Consider the following 15902-nt stretch of genomic DNA (forward strand, 5'->3'; position numbering starts at 1 on the left):
AGGGTCTCGCTGAGTTGCTGAAGGCCTTGCTTTTTGCTGAAGTTGATTTGAACTCGCTATCCTCCTGTCCCAGCCTCCTGAGCCGCTGGGATCACAGGCCTGAGCCACCACGCCCGGCTTGGTGGCTCTAGATAGCTCCCACCTACCCAGCCTTCTTTAGAACGTCGCCTAGAGCTGTCTGAATCTGTTTCCCGAGTTGCAATTCCCAAGACCTCAAAATGGTCAATTTGACTAGTGCAGCCTGTAAGTTTGGGACGCACACGCTGGCGCCGGGTTACAGGGAGTGGCAGGGGTCAGGGTGTGAGGGTGGGACTTGCTGACTGCCACCAGCAGCGCTTCAAGCTCTGGGTCTGCTGAAAACCAGGGAGGCCACGTTCAGCCTGGGGATGGGGCCTGCCCAAAGGTGGGGGGATCAGGGAAGGATGGGGTCCTTTGCTGGAGTCTGGGGGCGAGGTGAGCCCTTCCGGGTCCTCGTGGCGGAGGGCTGAGACGGCAGGCCAGCTCCGCGGGCGTGACCAGTGCTTGGCCTCCGGGCGCCTCACTTTCTGCACCTGCGAAGTGGGCGCGCGCTGGCCCCCGCGCGGCGCCGCGGAGGAGGGCGGTGCGCACGGAGCGCAGGGCGGGGACTAAAGCCGAAGAGCGAGTCCGCGAACCGGGAAGCGCCGGCGGGCGGGCGGGCGGGGCGGAAGGAGGAGCCCGGCCTGCGGCCCGCGGAGCCCGAGTCTCGGTGGCCGTGCAGCCAGGAGGCGGCGGCGGCGGCGGCGACAGTAAGTGCGGGCCGAGGCCGGGCGGCGACTGGGCCTGGCCCGGGACGAGCCCTCTAGCCCCCGATCGGATCGCCCGGGCTCGCGCTCTCTCGCCTTCACTCCCGCGCCCGCCTCCCTCCCGGGCTCCGCGCCCCGCTCTCCTCTCGGGCTTTCCACCTCCTCCCCCCAGACTCTCGCTCTCCTCCGCCCTGTGCCTGAGCCTCACCGCCGGGTGCGGGGCCGGAGGGTGGGCCAGGCAACCCCAAGGGTCCAGAGGCGTCTGGCTCCGTGGCTCCAAACTGGGGGCCTGCCTGGGGCTGGGTGCCCAGGGCCGCAGGGCTGTGCTTCCCAACCAGCTGCCCAGCCCCCTGACCTGTTCCCCAGCGAGGAAATCGAGTCCCACCGGCAAGGCTGACTTAGCCAGGGTCGGGAACCTAGCTGATACTGCAGGACACCCACCCCCCATGTTCCTGCTGCTTAGTGCCGGGGCTACCCCTCACCCAGAGTCTCCCAGGGAGGAGCAGGGCCGGTGCCTGACCCGGGGAAGCTTGGTCATTTCCTTGCCTTCTTTCTTTTTAAATCCAGAGGCCAGCCCTAGCTTTCACAAAGGGTAATAAGACTGCGCACTCCAGTGCTCTGGCCCGTGACCCGGGAAAATTCCTGGCTCCTTCAGAGGCCCTGTCAAGGCTGAATGGCCCTGGACAACAGATGATGAGCTGGGAAGGGCCTGAGTGACCTAGCCTTTGGCCCCTGAGGCTGTCCCTCTGCATAGAACATCTGGTTGACTTCTATGGATTAGAATCACTTTTTTTTTCATTGCTGGGGATTGAACCCCAGGCCTTGCACATGTTAGGCAAGTGCTCTATCACATCCCAGCCCACTTTGCACATTCTTTAGCAGTAATTTCAAGTGTGTGATAGTGTGAGCATATGTGTGCATACACGCACACCCTGGCTGGGAGCGGCTTGCTGAACCAAGGGAGATTCAAACAGACTTGCTGACTGGATGCCCTGGGCCTACTTTGGGCAGCCTTCAGCCGCCCCGCGCCTGGGTACATTCTGCCCAGTAGAGGGCACTGTCCTGGTTGTGCACAGCCCCATCATTCAGCAGATACTGATGCTGTGTCCACGCTGTTCACTCCCTTTGCCTCTGCTCCGAGCTTTATGGCTGCAAGGCCTTCAGAAAGGGGGTTTGGACTTGGAACCAGCAGACACAGGTTCACATCCCCTCCCAGGAAAGCCCAGGAGTCTGGCATGGGCTCCAGGCTGTTTGGCATGTGACTTCACCATTGCCATCTGGTAGCTGTGTGACCTTGGGCAAGTTACTGAAACTTTCTGAGCCTCAGACCTCTCATCTGTGAAATGAGTAGGACCTAACATGTCCGGCTGTTGTCAAGCTCAAGGGCTAGGCGGAACCTTGGCGTGTGTGGTTACGGGACTTCATTTAGCTCCTGGGAATTTTTTCTGTTGAAAGTAGGAAAAAGCAAGAGCCTTCAAGGCTTCCATTTTTTCATCTGTAGAAGGAGCAAAAATGTCGGCCCTGCCTCATTCCTTGGGCTGCCATGAGGTTATCCCATGGTATAGACAAGGCTCTCTGTCGTGTTGGGGTGCGCCCGGGTCAGGCCAGCTTCCTCTGCCAGCCACGTCACGTGTATGTATTCGATTATAGGGTGGAGAGGATGCTACTGCGGGAGGGACCCCAGACTGAGTGTCCCATTCTCAGCGTTATGTATTTCCCATTTTTCAAGCTGCTACCACATCCTCGGTGCCAGCTAGAGCAGGGAAGTGGGATGCCACCTTGCAGCCAGCCAGACAGGTGACGAGCCCAGGATGCCAGGGAGGATCAGCCGTCTGTTCAGTAGCTGCTTCCCCACGCCGGCCGTTGCCAGCCAGTCCGAGTTCATGGCCATTGTAAAAAAGGCTTCCCTGGCTTTGCATGTGGGGCCGTCGAGGCTCAGAGGCTGGCAGTGTGCCCAAGGACTTGCGGGCATCGGTTGTCAGCAGCCCAGAACCTTCACTGCCTTTGGTGCTACCATGGCTTGGGAGTGGGCGTCTCCTGGCGGGATGTGTTGACAGAGCTGGGACCCCAGGCACGAGCTGGAAACCTCTGCCCAGCCATTTACCTAGTCTGTGACCTGGGCTTTGGGCCTCTGTCCCCACAAATGAAATGAGGAGTGGGCTATCGGGTTACACAGGTCTCTGGATCAGCATGGATTTTAAAAACATATATATTATTTAATTCAGATAACTTTATTAACTAATTTATTTTGTACCAGGGATTGAACCCCAGGGCACCTGACCACTGAGCCACCTCCCCAGCCCTTTTATATATTTTATTTAGAGACAGGGTCCCTCCAAGTGTCTTAGGGACTCACTAAGTTGCCGTGGCTGGCTTTGAACTCACGCTCCTCCTGCCTCAGCCTCCAGAGCCACTGGGATTACAGGCGTGCGCCACCACACCTGGCTCAGATGACTTTATTTTTATCTAGAGTTTAAATTTATTTTTAAACAGTTAAAGAAGCCACATAGTTTAAAATTCAGAAGACACACACAAAAAAATGAATAGTGAAGCCCTCCTCCCTGTCCGTCTCCCTCAGAGACAGCCACTGTCAGGGATTTCATTGGCGTCCTTCCAGCGACATCCTGCGCATGCACAAATGCATAGGTGTGCATTTTTTTACACACACCTTTCTATACAAATAGCGTATCCCACATACTCTCCTGCTCCTTACTGTTTGGGCATAAAGTTGAAGAGTTGAGAGAACATTCTTTGTCCATCCAGGGCCCCGATTCCTATTTTGATGCTGCCATGACCCCAGGTTGCCCGTCCAGCGTGCTTGTCACGGGCCCTACTCATAGTGTTTGGCCCTGCCTATTGCCGGTATCCTCTTGTGTGGTCAGGGTGACCTCTGAGGTCATTTAGAGTTCTGACATCCTGTCCTTCTCCTAGTCTGACTTTCTTCTTCCTGGTCCTTTAACATGAAGCTCTCCCACCGAGCCCTGCTGGCCTGAGAGCCCTGGGGGGATATAATTGGTTTGTAGGAAGGCGAGCCCACCTGTGCCTGGCCTCAGCGTCCACTCACCTACCCTGTGCCTTTCCCTGCCTGACAGTGGCCCTTGGCTCGGAGGACGCCGTGTGTCACAGCTCCAACTCCACCTACACACCTGTGAGCGGCTCGCTCGGAGCTGACCCAGAGGCGCTGCCCGGACTGGACTGCCCAGGCCCCGGGCTGCCGAGGCCCGAGGACCGCTTTAACGGCGCCTACGTTATCTTCTTCTGCCTGGGCATCGGCAGTCTGCTGCCATGGAACTTCTTTGTCACTGCCAAGGAGTATTGGGCCTTCAAGTTGCGCAACTGCTCCAGCCCAGCCACAGGGAACAGCCCCGAGGACAACGACATCATGGTAAGGGCGCCATGCCAGGGAGGCCCGCCCATGCTGGTGAGCGGAGGAGGGTGTGGGGACCGCGTGGACAGAGCTCCACTCAGCGCTGACCTGGTTTGCGAGGCGCGTCAGACTTCGTGTGGCCGGGAAGATGGAGGTGGATAAGACCCAGCTCCAGGGTTCAGTTTGCTTCCTATTTAGCTTGCCAGGAGCGGGCAGTGATGCTTCTGTCCAGTGCAGCCTGGTAACCCAGCAATCCAAAGCTCTGGGAGTCTGAAGGTGTGCATTCAATAGCATTAGGTTCAGCTGTAAGATATAGAGACTCGCCAAAGAGAAGTGGATCAAACAAGATGGAAGGTCGTTTTTCTCACATATTGAAGTCAGGGGTTGGGGTGCAGCCTGAGGCTTGTGTGATGTTCTGTGGTGTCAGGAACCCAGTTGTTTGACCATGTGTAGCACTCATGTCCAAGGTTACTCCATGGTCCAAGACGGCTGATGGAGCTCCAGTCATTACATCAATAGGAAGGCAAAAGATGAAAGAAAGAAATGCATGCTGCTAGTAAAAACACTTCCTGAAAATAACACATTGCTTCTGTTTACACTGCATTGGTCTGAACTCAGTCACATGATCACACTAATTGCAGTGGAAGCTGGGAAATGTAGTTTTAATTTTGTTTCTTTGGTCTTTCTGGTGCTGGGAATTGAACTTCGGGTCTTGGCTCATGCTAAGCACAGGTTCTACCACTGAGCTACACTCCCAGCTGTGAAATATCTTCAAATGTAGGTTTATCCCAGAAAACCATGTGTCCACTAAAATGGGAGGTTGGTAGTTAGCAAAGACAGAGTCTCATAGCCCATTTTCTGTGCCAATAACACAGTACCACAGACTGGGTGGGTTATGAAGAAAGGAGGTTTATTTGGGCTGGTGTCTCTGGAGGTCCAGAGTAGAGAGGCTGCCTCTCCTGTGGCTTTCTTGCTGGCAGAGGTGGGGCACAGCACCACACAGCAAGCGACAGGGAGCTTGAGCGCATGTGAGTCGGGTCTCTTTTTTAAAAAGAGATGGTAATGGGGTCCACCTAATGCTTATCTTGCTCTGCTCATCTCCCAGAGGTCTCCCCTCTAAATATCATATTAAGTTTCCACCCTCTTGATGCCTCACACTGGGGATTACATTTCAACACCGTGGCCTTGGGGGACACTGCATTTCAGGGTGGGCGGGGTGCAGCTGAGTGTAGAGCACCTGCCTAGTGTGCTTGAGGCCCTTGGTCTATCACAGCATCAAAAAAACTACATTTCCCAGATTCCATTGCAGCAGGCATGGTCACATGACTAGTTCTGGCCAATGCAGTGTGCATAAAGGCAAGGAGGGCTATGTCTACACCACAGCACAGGAGATCGGAACCCTTGGGGACAAGGAGTCTGGGGCACAAGGTAGAGATCTCTGTGATCAGGGTGGATTTGAAGAATGGGGGAGGAGACTGCAGATGGAAGAAACGGCTGGGCCAAGGCAGACCAAGAGGAAGGATGTGAGGAGCCACAGGGCATCAGGTCTGGCTGTGCAGGGTGTGCGGCAGGGGCCCTGTGGCTCAGACCACTGCCCAGGCCTGGGGGCTCAAGGTGAGAAATCTGAATTGTTTGATTGACAGTGGCGCTAAGCTCCTCCCTCCCAACTCTGCTGCACATTGTGCCTGTGGGTTTTCTGGGGAAGAGACCGGCAGGGGAGGAGTGTTGAAAAAAATGACTGACACTTGCTAAAACAGCAAGGCCAACTTTGTTTAAGACTCTTGCAATAGGGAGAGAGCTGGGACTCGACTCTGACAAGGACAGGTGTATTTATAGTCAGGAACAGAGAGAGGGGTCAGTGGATGGAAGATGACTAAGTGGGACTTCAAGGGTAGAGGATGCTCGTTCAAAAACACGTGGGTGGAGAAGCGAAGCGGGCTCTGAAGGCATGGGGTGGGGTGTTGTCCGAGCCCTGTGCCTCTCCTCCGGGGCATCCCTCAGGGACAGGAGGGAACACCAGCAGAGCCAGCCACAGGGCCAGCCCTACCCCTTGGCTGGCACAGGAGGTAGCTCACCGCTGCTTCTCTGAAGGCACCTTCTTATCCTTGACCTAACCCCTGGAACCTTCCTCAGTGTGGGCATGAACGGGACACACGGGAAGGGCATCTCTTTCCGCCTTTCAAGGCCTGAGCCCAGCTGCTGCACACCTGGATCACCAGGGAGCATTTTGCAAAATACCCATCAAGCCCAGCCCAGGAATCCTGCTGGAGTGAGTCTCAGCCGTGGTGCAGACTTTGGTATTTTCTAGTTTACTCTCCTGTCTGATTGCCACCCACCAATAGCTTTGACTTCCCGGGGGGCCTCTTCTATTAACCTAAGAATTCACCTGGGGTCTGAGCCTGTTTGTGCAGCTGAAGAGCCCCTGCCAGGGAGTGAGTGGTGCACAGCCTCCTGTGGTCCTGAGACCAGCAGCCCTAGGGGCTTGTGGGTAGTGCAGCCTCCAGCCCCACCCGAGACCAGAGTCAGGATCAGCTGGGTTCCAAGAACCAAGACTTGCCACCTGTAGCTCCTGGGAAGGTGACTGGCCCGTGCAGTGACTTTTGAGAAGCCCTGGCTAGTTGTTGGCTCTGGGTCTGAGTCAGCCTCTGTGACACCTTGTTTTCCTGGTGTATGAAAGCACCATGTTGTTGGGTGTGGTGGTGCATGCCTGTAATCCCAGTGGCTTGGGGAGTCTGAGGCAGGAGGATCACAGGTTCAAAGCCAGCCTCAACAACTCAGTGAGGCCCTAAGCAACTCAGTGAGACCCTGTCTCTAAATAAAATACAAAAAAGGGCTGGGATGTGGCTCAGAGGTTAAGTACCCCTGGATTCAATCCCTGTATTTTTTTAAAAAAATAACCATATCCTGGGGGGGGGGTGGATAAGCCCATTCCTGGGTGTTGGGACAGGCCTGGTCCACTATCCCAGGTGTTGTACAGACATGATCAGTGCAAATCTCCGGGGGCCTGGAGCCGCTCTTCCCAGCTGCCTGTGGCCCTGGTGTGTCCCCACGGGCTCTGCCTTAGCCGGGTGCTTTATGGTCCTCTCTTATTCACTAGGGGCTTCTGTGTCCCAGCCATCCACTGGCCTTGGTAGATGCTGCTGCCCACTGGGCTTCTTCCAGCAGGTCCCCGCCTGTCGTGCTGCCCCTGCCCCCGGTGCAGGCTGCTGAGGGAGGGAGAGCAAGTGCAGCGCTGGCTCTTGGCGGAGAGGCCCTCCCAGGCCGTCCCTTCCCAGCTGCAGGCACTTAGCATTCCAGCCCTGCTCAATGCTTTATTGCCCGTTTCCAAGTGCTGGCAGGTGCGGATGTAGTACCTGTGGCTGCCCGGAGCTCCTGGCTCTTGGCATCGGAGATGAGAGACCTGTCACCCCTCGATTCATGGGCCGGTGCTGGGAACAGGCGTGCTGGGGTGTCTCTGCGTTTTCTGGGCTATTTTTCTTTTCCTCATTCCTCATTCCTGCCACCGGCCTCCCCCGTGCTTCCCCTCCTCTTCCCAATTCCCTGCAAGAGGTGGCCGGTCTGCCCGGCATCTTGAGGGCCAGTTTGTGGGAAAGGGATGGGGGAGTCGGACAAATCTACCTCTACCTGCCACCTGCAGCTCCATCAGCTGAGGGTCTCCATGGTTGGGGTTTTTTTTTGGGGGGGGGAGATACTTTTAATATTTTGCTGGAATAGATAGCACTTGCTGAGGAATTTGACCCCGCAGATTGTTTGAACAGAAACCCCCTCTCCAGTGATGTCACTTTCAAGGTCACCTCCCGTGGCAGGCTCCCGTCTTCTGCCTGGAGCAGTTTGGGCATGGTTTAGACAGCCTGCTGCTTGCCCGTCTCTCCTCTCTTTCTCTGGAATGAGACCCACAAATAAACCCAGCGAAGCCCTGTTGGCCCAGGGCCAAAAACTAGGGCATAACCGAGGAAGAGTTGGCATGGAAAGCTGGCGTGGGGCAAGCTGCCGCAGCCTCCATTTTGGGAGCCCACTGTGCCGGCAGGGGGGCGGCACAGATTTCCTCTTGTAACCCCAGCAAGGCGGGTCTCAGTGACGCCCCCCATTTTTTTTTTTTTTTTTTTGCGGTTCTGGGGATTGAACCCAGAGGTGCTCTACCCCAGAGCTATGTCCCCAGCTCTTTTTGTTTTATTTTGAGACAGGGCCTCCCTAACTTACCCAGGCTGGACCGGAGCCCCCTGAGTGGGCAGCACCGGGCCTGGCTGGCCATCTATTTTTTAAGAGCTGAATTCCAAAGATTGGTGCTGGGTGAAATATCCCCTCCCCCATCAAAATGCAGTAAGGCAGGGTTTGGCCTGAGCCCTGTCAAGGAGATGGCAGGAGATGGTGGGGACAGTTGGAGAAGTGGGGTGGAGGTTCCAGGCTCCTGCCACAAGGTGTGGGAGAGCCGCGTGCCGAGGGCAGCACCCCCTCCCCGCCAGCCGCCCAGTCAGGGGCTGCTCTAGACCATTTTTTAAAAAAATTAGAACGAAAAGCGAGTCATTTTTCATTCCCCTGTCCAGTCTCGGACTCTAACTGCAGTCCGGCCAACGTGACAGTCCCAGCAAAACACCTGGGACGGCTTTGTCTTCGTTTTTAGCCCTCGCCACGTCCTGCAGAGGCAGGGAGCCAGCCTGGCCTCAGCCTGTGGGTCCTGGCTCTCGGGGCCTCGCCGGCCCTGATTCTCTTTATTTTCTCCCTCCTGATCTCGCCCCCTCCCCTCCTGCACCCCGTCCCCAGACCCTCCAGGGCCATCGATCGCTCGGTCTCTGCCTTCGATTTTCTTTCTTTCCTGCACGCCTCCCTAGAATCCAGAGGCGATTTCCTGCCCACGTGAGGAGCGGGCCTGGGCCCTGAGCTCAGTGTCTTTTTAAGGTGATTGATCATCACAAGCTCCCGGAGAGCCGGACCCAGAGGAGGGTCTCTAGGAGAAGCCGCGGCGTCTTCACTGAGGGCAGCCACGGTCTGCGAAGGGTCTGCGGGGACGGTGGGTGCCCAGGGGCTCTGCGGGACTCCTGCCGGTCCTCTGCATGTGCGTGTGTGCAGGCACACGTGTCTGAGGCCTGTGGCAGCCTGTGGTTTGGGCCCATGAGACAGACAGAAATTGTCTGTCTACAGTGGAAACCGTGCGCAGGAGGAGGAGGAAGTGCCTCTCGAGCCAGCCCAGCGCCTCCTCCTGGTGCTCCTCCTGGGTTTCCTCCTGTGGAGGTCAGCCGGAGCACCCACGTGGCAGGCGGAGGCTGATGTGGGCTGCGTGGGCCCTAGGTGGGGAGTGTCCTCGACGGCCTGCTTCCTTCTTTCCCCAGTCACGTGCCGGAGATCAGGCTACAGAAGAGGAAGGACGGGCCATCGGGTGTCAGCAGTAAGGGAGCCTCGAGTCGGGCATCCTGCAGGAGCTCAGGGTCACCCTGTGGACTTCCCAGGGTCCTGGTGTCTCTGAGCCCTTCCTCTGCCCCTCTGAGGGCACAGAGGGAACAGGAGCATGAAAATCAGAGAAGCCACTTGTCCCTTGTTGGGGTGGCTCCAACAGAGGGGGTGCAGGGTCGATGGAAGTGCTACTGTTTCCCCCCCCACTGCGTGGTGGGACGGCCCTGGGACTCTGGAGAGCTGGCATTTTTTTCTGCCCACCTTTTCAAATTCACTGGTGGCCAGGGCCTGCAGGCTCCCCTCTAGCTTAGACTAGACTGGGGCCAGCAGCTCTGGTCTACGGGGGGCAGAGGGCAAATATTCTTGGATTTGGGGGCCACACTCTGGCAGCTGCTCAGTTCATGCCTTGACAGTACGTGGCCCAACCATGGTGACCGAGTCCCAGTATTTACAAAAAAGGTGGTGACCAGATTCGGCCCAGGGACAGGCCTTTGCCCACCTCTGGACTGGTTACTCCTTTACGGATCGCCCCCTCGCTGGTGAACCTTGGTCATTTGCAGAGATGCTACTGACCTATCTTCCGTTAATTCTCTTCACGCATTTGCCAACTGCTCCCTGGACTGGATCTGGGGTTCCACAAAGGCAGGAACTGGGCCTGATCTCAGTGCCTAGAATATCGGGGAGCTCAGCCGGTGTGTGCAGGAGGGTGAATTCATCCAGGCGCCGGTGAGGGCCTGTCCCGGGTGGGTGCTGGGCTGGAAGCGAAGGGGAGGGATGGGGGTGTGGTGTGGGTCTGGGGTGGTGCCCAGCATGAACTTCACCTCCCTGTCCAGGCCACAGCACACCCTGCCCACGTCCATCAAGCCTGGATCTTTGGGGTTATCCCTTATTCCCTTGGTCCCTCCACCCCCACATTCAGTCCATCAACATGTCCTGTCACTTGAACCTCAAAAGAGTCTCAAATCCCTCTCTCCCTCCAAGGCCAGCCTCAGCCTCTCTGACCACGCTGCCTCCCTTGGACTCCTGCCAGTCCTCTGCATGTGCGTGTGTGTGGTTGTGTGGTGGTGTGTGTGCAGGCACACACCCATCAGTTCTCTGTGGCGCCGTAGAAATGAGCTGAAGACATAAATGGAGAGGCCTTGCACGGCACCTGACAGCCCAGGGGACAGAGGACTGGGTTTGAGCTGTGTAGCTTTGGGCGAGTTGCCTGACCTCTCTGAGCTTTGGTTTTTTCATCTGGAACATGAGCCTTCCCTGGAAGGGGAGCATGGAACCATTGATATGTAAAGAGTGCTGGGGACGCAGAGCCGGGAGGGCCTCAGCGAACGCTGTGGGGGCCCAGTTAGAATCCTGCAGCAGCTTCCCACTTAGAATAAAATCCCAAATCCAAGTTCCCTTGACCTCTGGGGACTCTGGGCAGTCCTGTCCAGCCTCGGCCCCCTTGACACCTTCTCTCCCTGTGCAGTGTCAGGCTCACTGTGGTGGCTTGAGCGCACTCAGCTCGTTCACTGAGAGAATGAGCCAATGGAGAACTGAGCAGCCCTGTGACCACTTCTCCTGCCCCGTCCTTCCTGTCAGTCCACCAGGTGACTCCCTTGTGCTCATCACTGATTGTACCTGTTGGACATTCTGGAACCTTCCAATGCTCCTGCTACCTTTGAACACTAAAATTCCTCTTCAACCTGCCACCCAAGACCCCCCCTTAACCTCCTCCCCGGCCTCCCTGGGCCCTGTCACTCCACGCTGGGAGTGGGTGCTGCGGGGAAGCTCTAGGACTTCCTGGGGGCTGCCACCGTGAAGTAGCACAACCCGGGAGGCTGGACAGGCCCTGCTGCTTCTAGCCTCGGGCTCCTGTGGCAGCTTCACGCTAGCCTCTGCGTCCTTCCTCCCCTCAGTCGTCTGTGGGCCCCCCTTCCACCAACACTGGACACAGGGCTCCCTCCTCCGTGACGGCCTCACCTCCACCGTATCCGCAAAGACCTTGTTTCCAGATCAGGTCGCACCCGAGGTTCTGGGTGGACCCGGATGTGGGGAGCACATCCCAGCCTGGGTGAGCGGCAGGCGGTGTCAGAGCGAGAGGAAGGAGACCAGCGTGGGTGGGTGGGCTGGAGGCCCAGGCAGCAGAGTCCAGCTGCCTTTCTTTTTGACCAAAGGGAGGCCGCGAGAACGCCTCCTGGCGGACAGGGAGGAGCACGTAGCAGTGAGGTGAGAGCCGGTGCTGTCCGAGGTCTCTGTCCCCCGAGGCTGGAGAGAGGACCTCACAGAGGAGAGAAGGTGCCCTCAGAACAGGCACACCCACAGGGAAGCCGGAGCTCCTTCCAGAGGCCTCCGGAACCTGGCTGGTCTTCTGGCAGGGGTTCTAAAGGACGGGGAGCGCCTCTGAGCCCTACGAGGACAAGATATTGTAAATATATCCACTAAGGATTGAACCCAGGGCACTTAGCCACCGAGCCCCGTCCCCAGCCCTTTTTACTTTTTGAGACGGGGCCTTGCTAAGTTGTCTAGGGCCTTACTCAGTCACTGAGCCTGGCCTCGAACTTGCAGTCCTTCTGCCTCAGCCTCCCAAGCCTCTGGAATCATGGGCATGTGCCATTGCACCTGGCGAGAACAAGATGTCAGTGACCCCAGTAAGCTCCGGCCTGGAGAAGCCCTGAGAGACCAAGGGGCGGGCTGATGTTGTGCAGATGTCTCATGGGGGCTCTGTCCTCAGGGTGGCAGCCTTGACTCAGTCTGCACTGCCGGAGTCTTTCCAGGCTTCCCTGTGATTCTGTCCCCAGCTCTGTTCTGCCCTCAGGGCCCTGACCGCTCTATGCAGCCTTGCTGGACCTGGTCTCCTTGTGGCCCCTGGAGCAGTTGCTGTCCCTCCCTCCTTCCCTCCCTGCCCAGTCAGCTCTCCCTGCTCCTCCCACGCCCTCAGCTGCATGCCCCTCCTTTCCCGGACGGATGCCCCAAACACAGGGCCTCGGAGCCCACCCAAAGGACCCAGCACCTCTCCTATAAGGAGCTCACCTTTCAGCCTCCCCAGGGTGATTCCTGCGGTGCCCTGGGCAAGGGCGCCTCCCCTGCACGTTGCAGGCCGCAGGATTCAGCAGTCCGAAGGTGGCAACTCGGCGACGCAGGCTATTCTCGCCAGCCTGCGCGCTGCTGCTAATTTCATGCTCCTGTGATCCAGGTAACGCTCGGCTGCCTTGAGCCACCACCCCGGGCTGGAATCGCTTTTTCTCGCCCGCAGGAGCCCAGCTGCCCCTGCTGTCCTGGGCGGCTGTGGGGGCTGCACAAAGCTGCCTGGCCCCAGGTCTGTCCACTGCAGCTCGTGACTAATTGCCACACTGATTTCAAAGTGCCCGAATGGCATTCCGGGGAGGGGAGGCTTAACCAGGGCTTGCCAGAGATGAACGGGCTCATTGCGGGGGGGCCCCCGCCCCCGAGAAACCTCTTAATCTGGACTCTGAGCCTGGAGTCAGATTCTCCCAGAAGAGCTGCTTAGCTCGGAGCCCAGGAAGTGCTCCCCGTCGGAAAACGGGCTGCACATCTGGACGCTGGCTCTGCTGGGTTTCTAAATTGCATTTGAAGAGCGTCTCTGGCTCTCCTGGTGTTCCCTCACTGGGCCAGAGCGCAGCAGATGACAGTGACTTCCTTATCACCATCGCATGTGAGCTGGGTGCCCCGTGTCCTGGCCAGCAGTGGCTCGTCCCCACTTGCCAGTCGGAGGGCTGCAGACACCTGGCAGCCCAGCCACGGTCTGTCTGCAGTCTGGGTTTTGAGCCCCACCCCACTGGGCATCTGCAGGGTCTTGCACAGTCGGGAGGGAAGCGGGGACTTGTGCCCAGGGTGGCCCAAACACACTGTCCTCTCTGCCTCCCCCCCAACTCTTTTTTTTCCAGTGCTGGGAGTAGAATCTAAATGTCATGGGTGCCAGGCAAGTGCCCCACCACTGAGTCACGTCCCCAGCCATACCATCCTCTCTAACGCGGTGTCTGCTGAGCACTGACCGTGTCCTCCATTCCTAGTAGCTGATAGAGGTGGAGCGGGGCCTTTTCCCTGGTTTGTTGAAATGTTTATCTTTAACTCTGCTCAGATCCACAGGCCTGTGGAAATTCCCTGGGGGATGGGAAGCAGGTTCGGGAGGAGATGGCTCACTGTCCAGGCAGAGGGGAGAGACATCAGGCCCCGGCTCAGGCAGGCCATCCTGGCTGGGGCAAAGGATAGATGCCACCCACACCGAGCTCAGTGTGACTTGCCCTGATGGACCTCGGGTCCCTGGGGCTGGCCCCTGCTTATTGCTGGAGAGGCAGGATGCCTGACTAGGCCACTGGGGCAAACAGGTGACACACTGCGGTCCCTGTGATGGAGTCTGGGCTTGTGAAGCAGGCAGCCTCGGGACGGGGCGAGTGGTTCTTGCATTGGTAGAGTGGCACTCTAGGTATCCTCCCCGGCCCCTGCCCTCCCGCATCAGACGCCAATCTGCAGCACTCTCCAGGTGTGTGCCCCTGAAGTGCACCCCCTGCTGGCCAGGGGCCGTTCCAGCTCCCTGCTCCCTCATAGGCCCTGGGGAGAGCCCCTGGCGGGGTCTGTGCAGGCCTGGAGCAAGCTGCCTTCCTGAATGTTCTGCAGAGTTTTGTTTCCCTACTCAGGTCCTCCAACAGGGGCCAGGGATGATGTTCTGGCTCCCTGAGGCTGAGCGTGGAGCCTCTCCCAGCCCCAGGTCACCGCAGGGTGCAGATAACCTGGGGAGGCCTTGGCGGACAGGGGATCCCGTCAGACATTCAGTGGAACTTCCCCTTGGTTTCCCAGAGCTGGGCCTCGCCCGCATTGGGTTGAAGTTCACAGTGATGGCTGATGGACCCCTCTTGCCTTAGCGTCCTGGAGACAGGGGCGTGGCTGACAGTCTTTTCTGCCTGCCCCTCATTGTGTGTGGACTGGATGGGCAACGCGGGCAGTTTGTCTCAGCTCAGCAGATTCCCGCTGGTGAGAGGAAAGCCCCTGAGGTCGGCTCCCACCAATGAATCCAGCCGGAGCCCCTTGTGGCAAAGCACACCCCTCTGTGCCCGCCAGGCCGTCCCCCTCCTGTTGGGAGGCCTGAGCCTTCTCCCTGCACCCCACCTCCTGTGTCTGTGAGGCACACTCCCCAATATCTCCAGCTGCCATCCAGGAAAGCCCTGGGGGAAGTCCCCTGGAGGCCCTTCTTGCCCTCTCCCCACACCTGGTCTGTGCCCCGGCGCTGGGTCAGCACCAGATACCGAGAGCAGTCAGACACGGCCGCCTCTCCCCCATCCATGGACCCGCACAGTGCTGCCTCCCAGGGGCCTGGCACCCTTCAGGGAGCAAAGGAAGAGATGCTGGTTGGATGGACAGTGGACACCCAGCCGTGGCTGGCGGCCTAGGGAGTCTTGGGCTCCTCTGGGTCCCCAGCTGCTGGGGCTGGGAACCTGCCTGGGGAGCCCTCGCCTCACACTCCTCCGCCCAGCCTCCTTGCTGAGTGCTGTTCTTCCACGTGCATCCCGAGGAGGTCACCTGGCCTGTGGGGTTTGGGTGGCTGTACAACTGCTATCGAATGACTCCAAGGGACTCCATCCATATCACTGTCCATAGGAGGTACATATCAGAGCCTCTACCATCACATGGGGGGGCCCTGGTTCTCCACATCCCTCCACTCTTCCAAGGCTAGGGCTCGCCCTCGGCTCCTGGGGTACGCCAGGTAGAGGTGGAGATGGCCGCAGGGTGCCTGGTCGGGTACGTAAAGACTACCTTTGAGGGAACTCGCAGGAATTTTTCCTAAAACATGACGTCACATAAATCCCCCTGATGTGGGCATTCCAGAGTGTTTAGGAGGGCGTAACTGTCAGCTCCCATTAGGGTCTGGACCCGCGCCCCAGTGCCTTCACATCCCCCTGCAGCCCGGGAAGGCAGTGCCGGTGCATCTTCAGGACTGGAATGCCGGGCGCCATTGTTGGGTATTTCTTGGAAAGGCTTCAGAAGCTGAGTGATCCCGGGGAAGTGAGGTGGTGACCGAGACAGCAGATATGAGCTGCGGGACCCCTGAGCGCGCGTCACGGCTTTGCAGTAGAACAGCTGCCGCCCAGGCACGTGGACATCTCCAGAGAAGCCCTGGGAGCCCTGCGTTTCAGAACAGTCGGTCAGACCAGCCATTCACCTTCCCTACTGCCTCTGGTCAATGTCTGGCCAAAGGGGGAATGTTGACCGCCCCACCACCCCACTTCCAAGAGTGTTACCTGGTCCCTTCCACAGCCACTGGGCAGTGCAGAGGCCCAGGGTCAGCAGGTGATTGGATCTGCGTGCACTTAAACCTAGTCCGGTGTTTTGAAAACAGTGCAAGCCACTTGCAAAAATCCTAATTCCAGCAGAGGGTTTGGAGGGGCAGG

General features: G+C 58.1%; 1 protein-coding gene across 1 annotated transcript in view; it reads left to right on the plus strand.

Moving 5' to 3' along the window:
* The first annotated feature begins 684 nt into the window (after positions 1–684).
* Slc29a3 (solute carrier family 29 member 3) overlaps positions 685–15902 on the plus strand; it is a 34181-nt gene continuing 18963 nt past the window's right edge. Inside the window, exons 1-2 of the mRNA XM_077105409.1 lie at positions 685–767; positions 3857–4149. Coding sequence (XP_076961524.1) covers position 767; positions 3857–4149 — 294 coding nt within the window. The 5' untranslated portion in view covers positions 685–766. The remainder of the gene's footprint in view (positions 768–3856; positions 4150–15902) is intronic.

Source organism: Callospermophilus lateralis, chromosome 15 (assembly GCF_048772815.1).
Source record: "Callospermophilus lateralis isolate mCalLat2 chromosome 15, mCalLat2.hap1, whole genome shotgun sequence".
NCBI lineage: Eukaryota > Metazoa > Chordata > Mammalia > Rodentia > Sciuridae > Callospermophilus > Callospermophilus lateralis.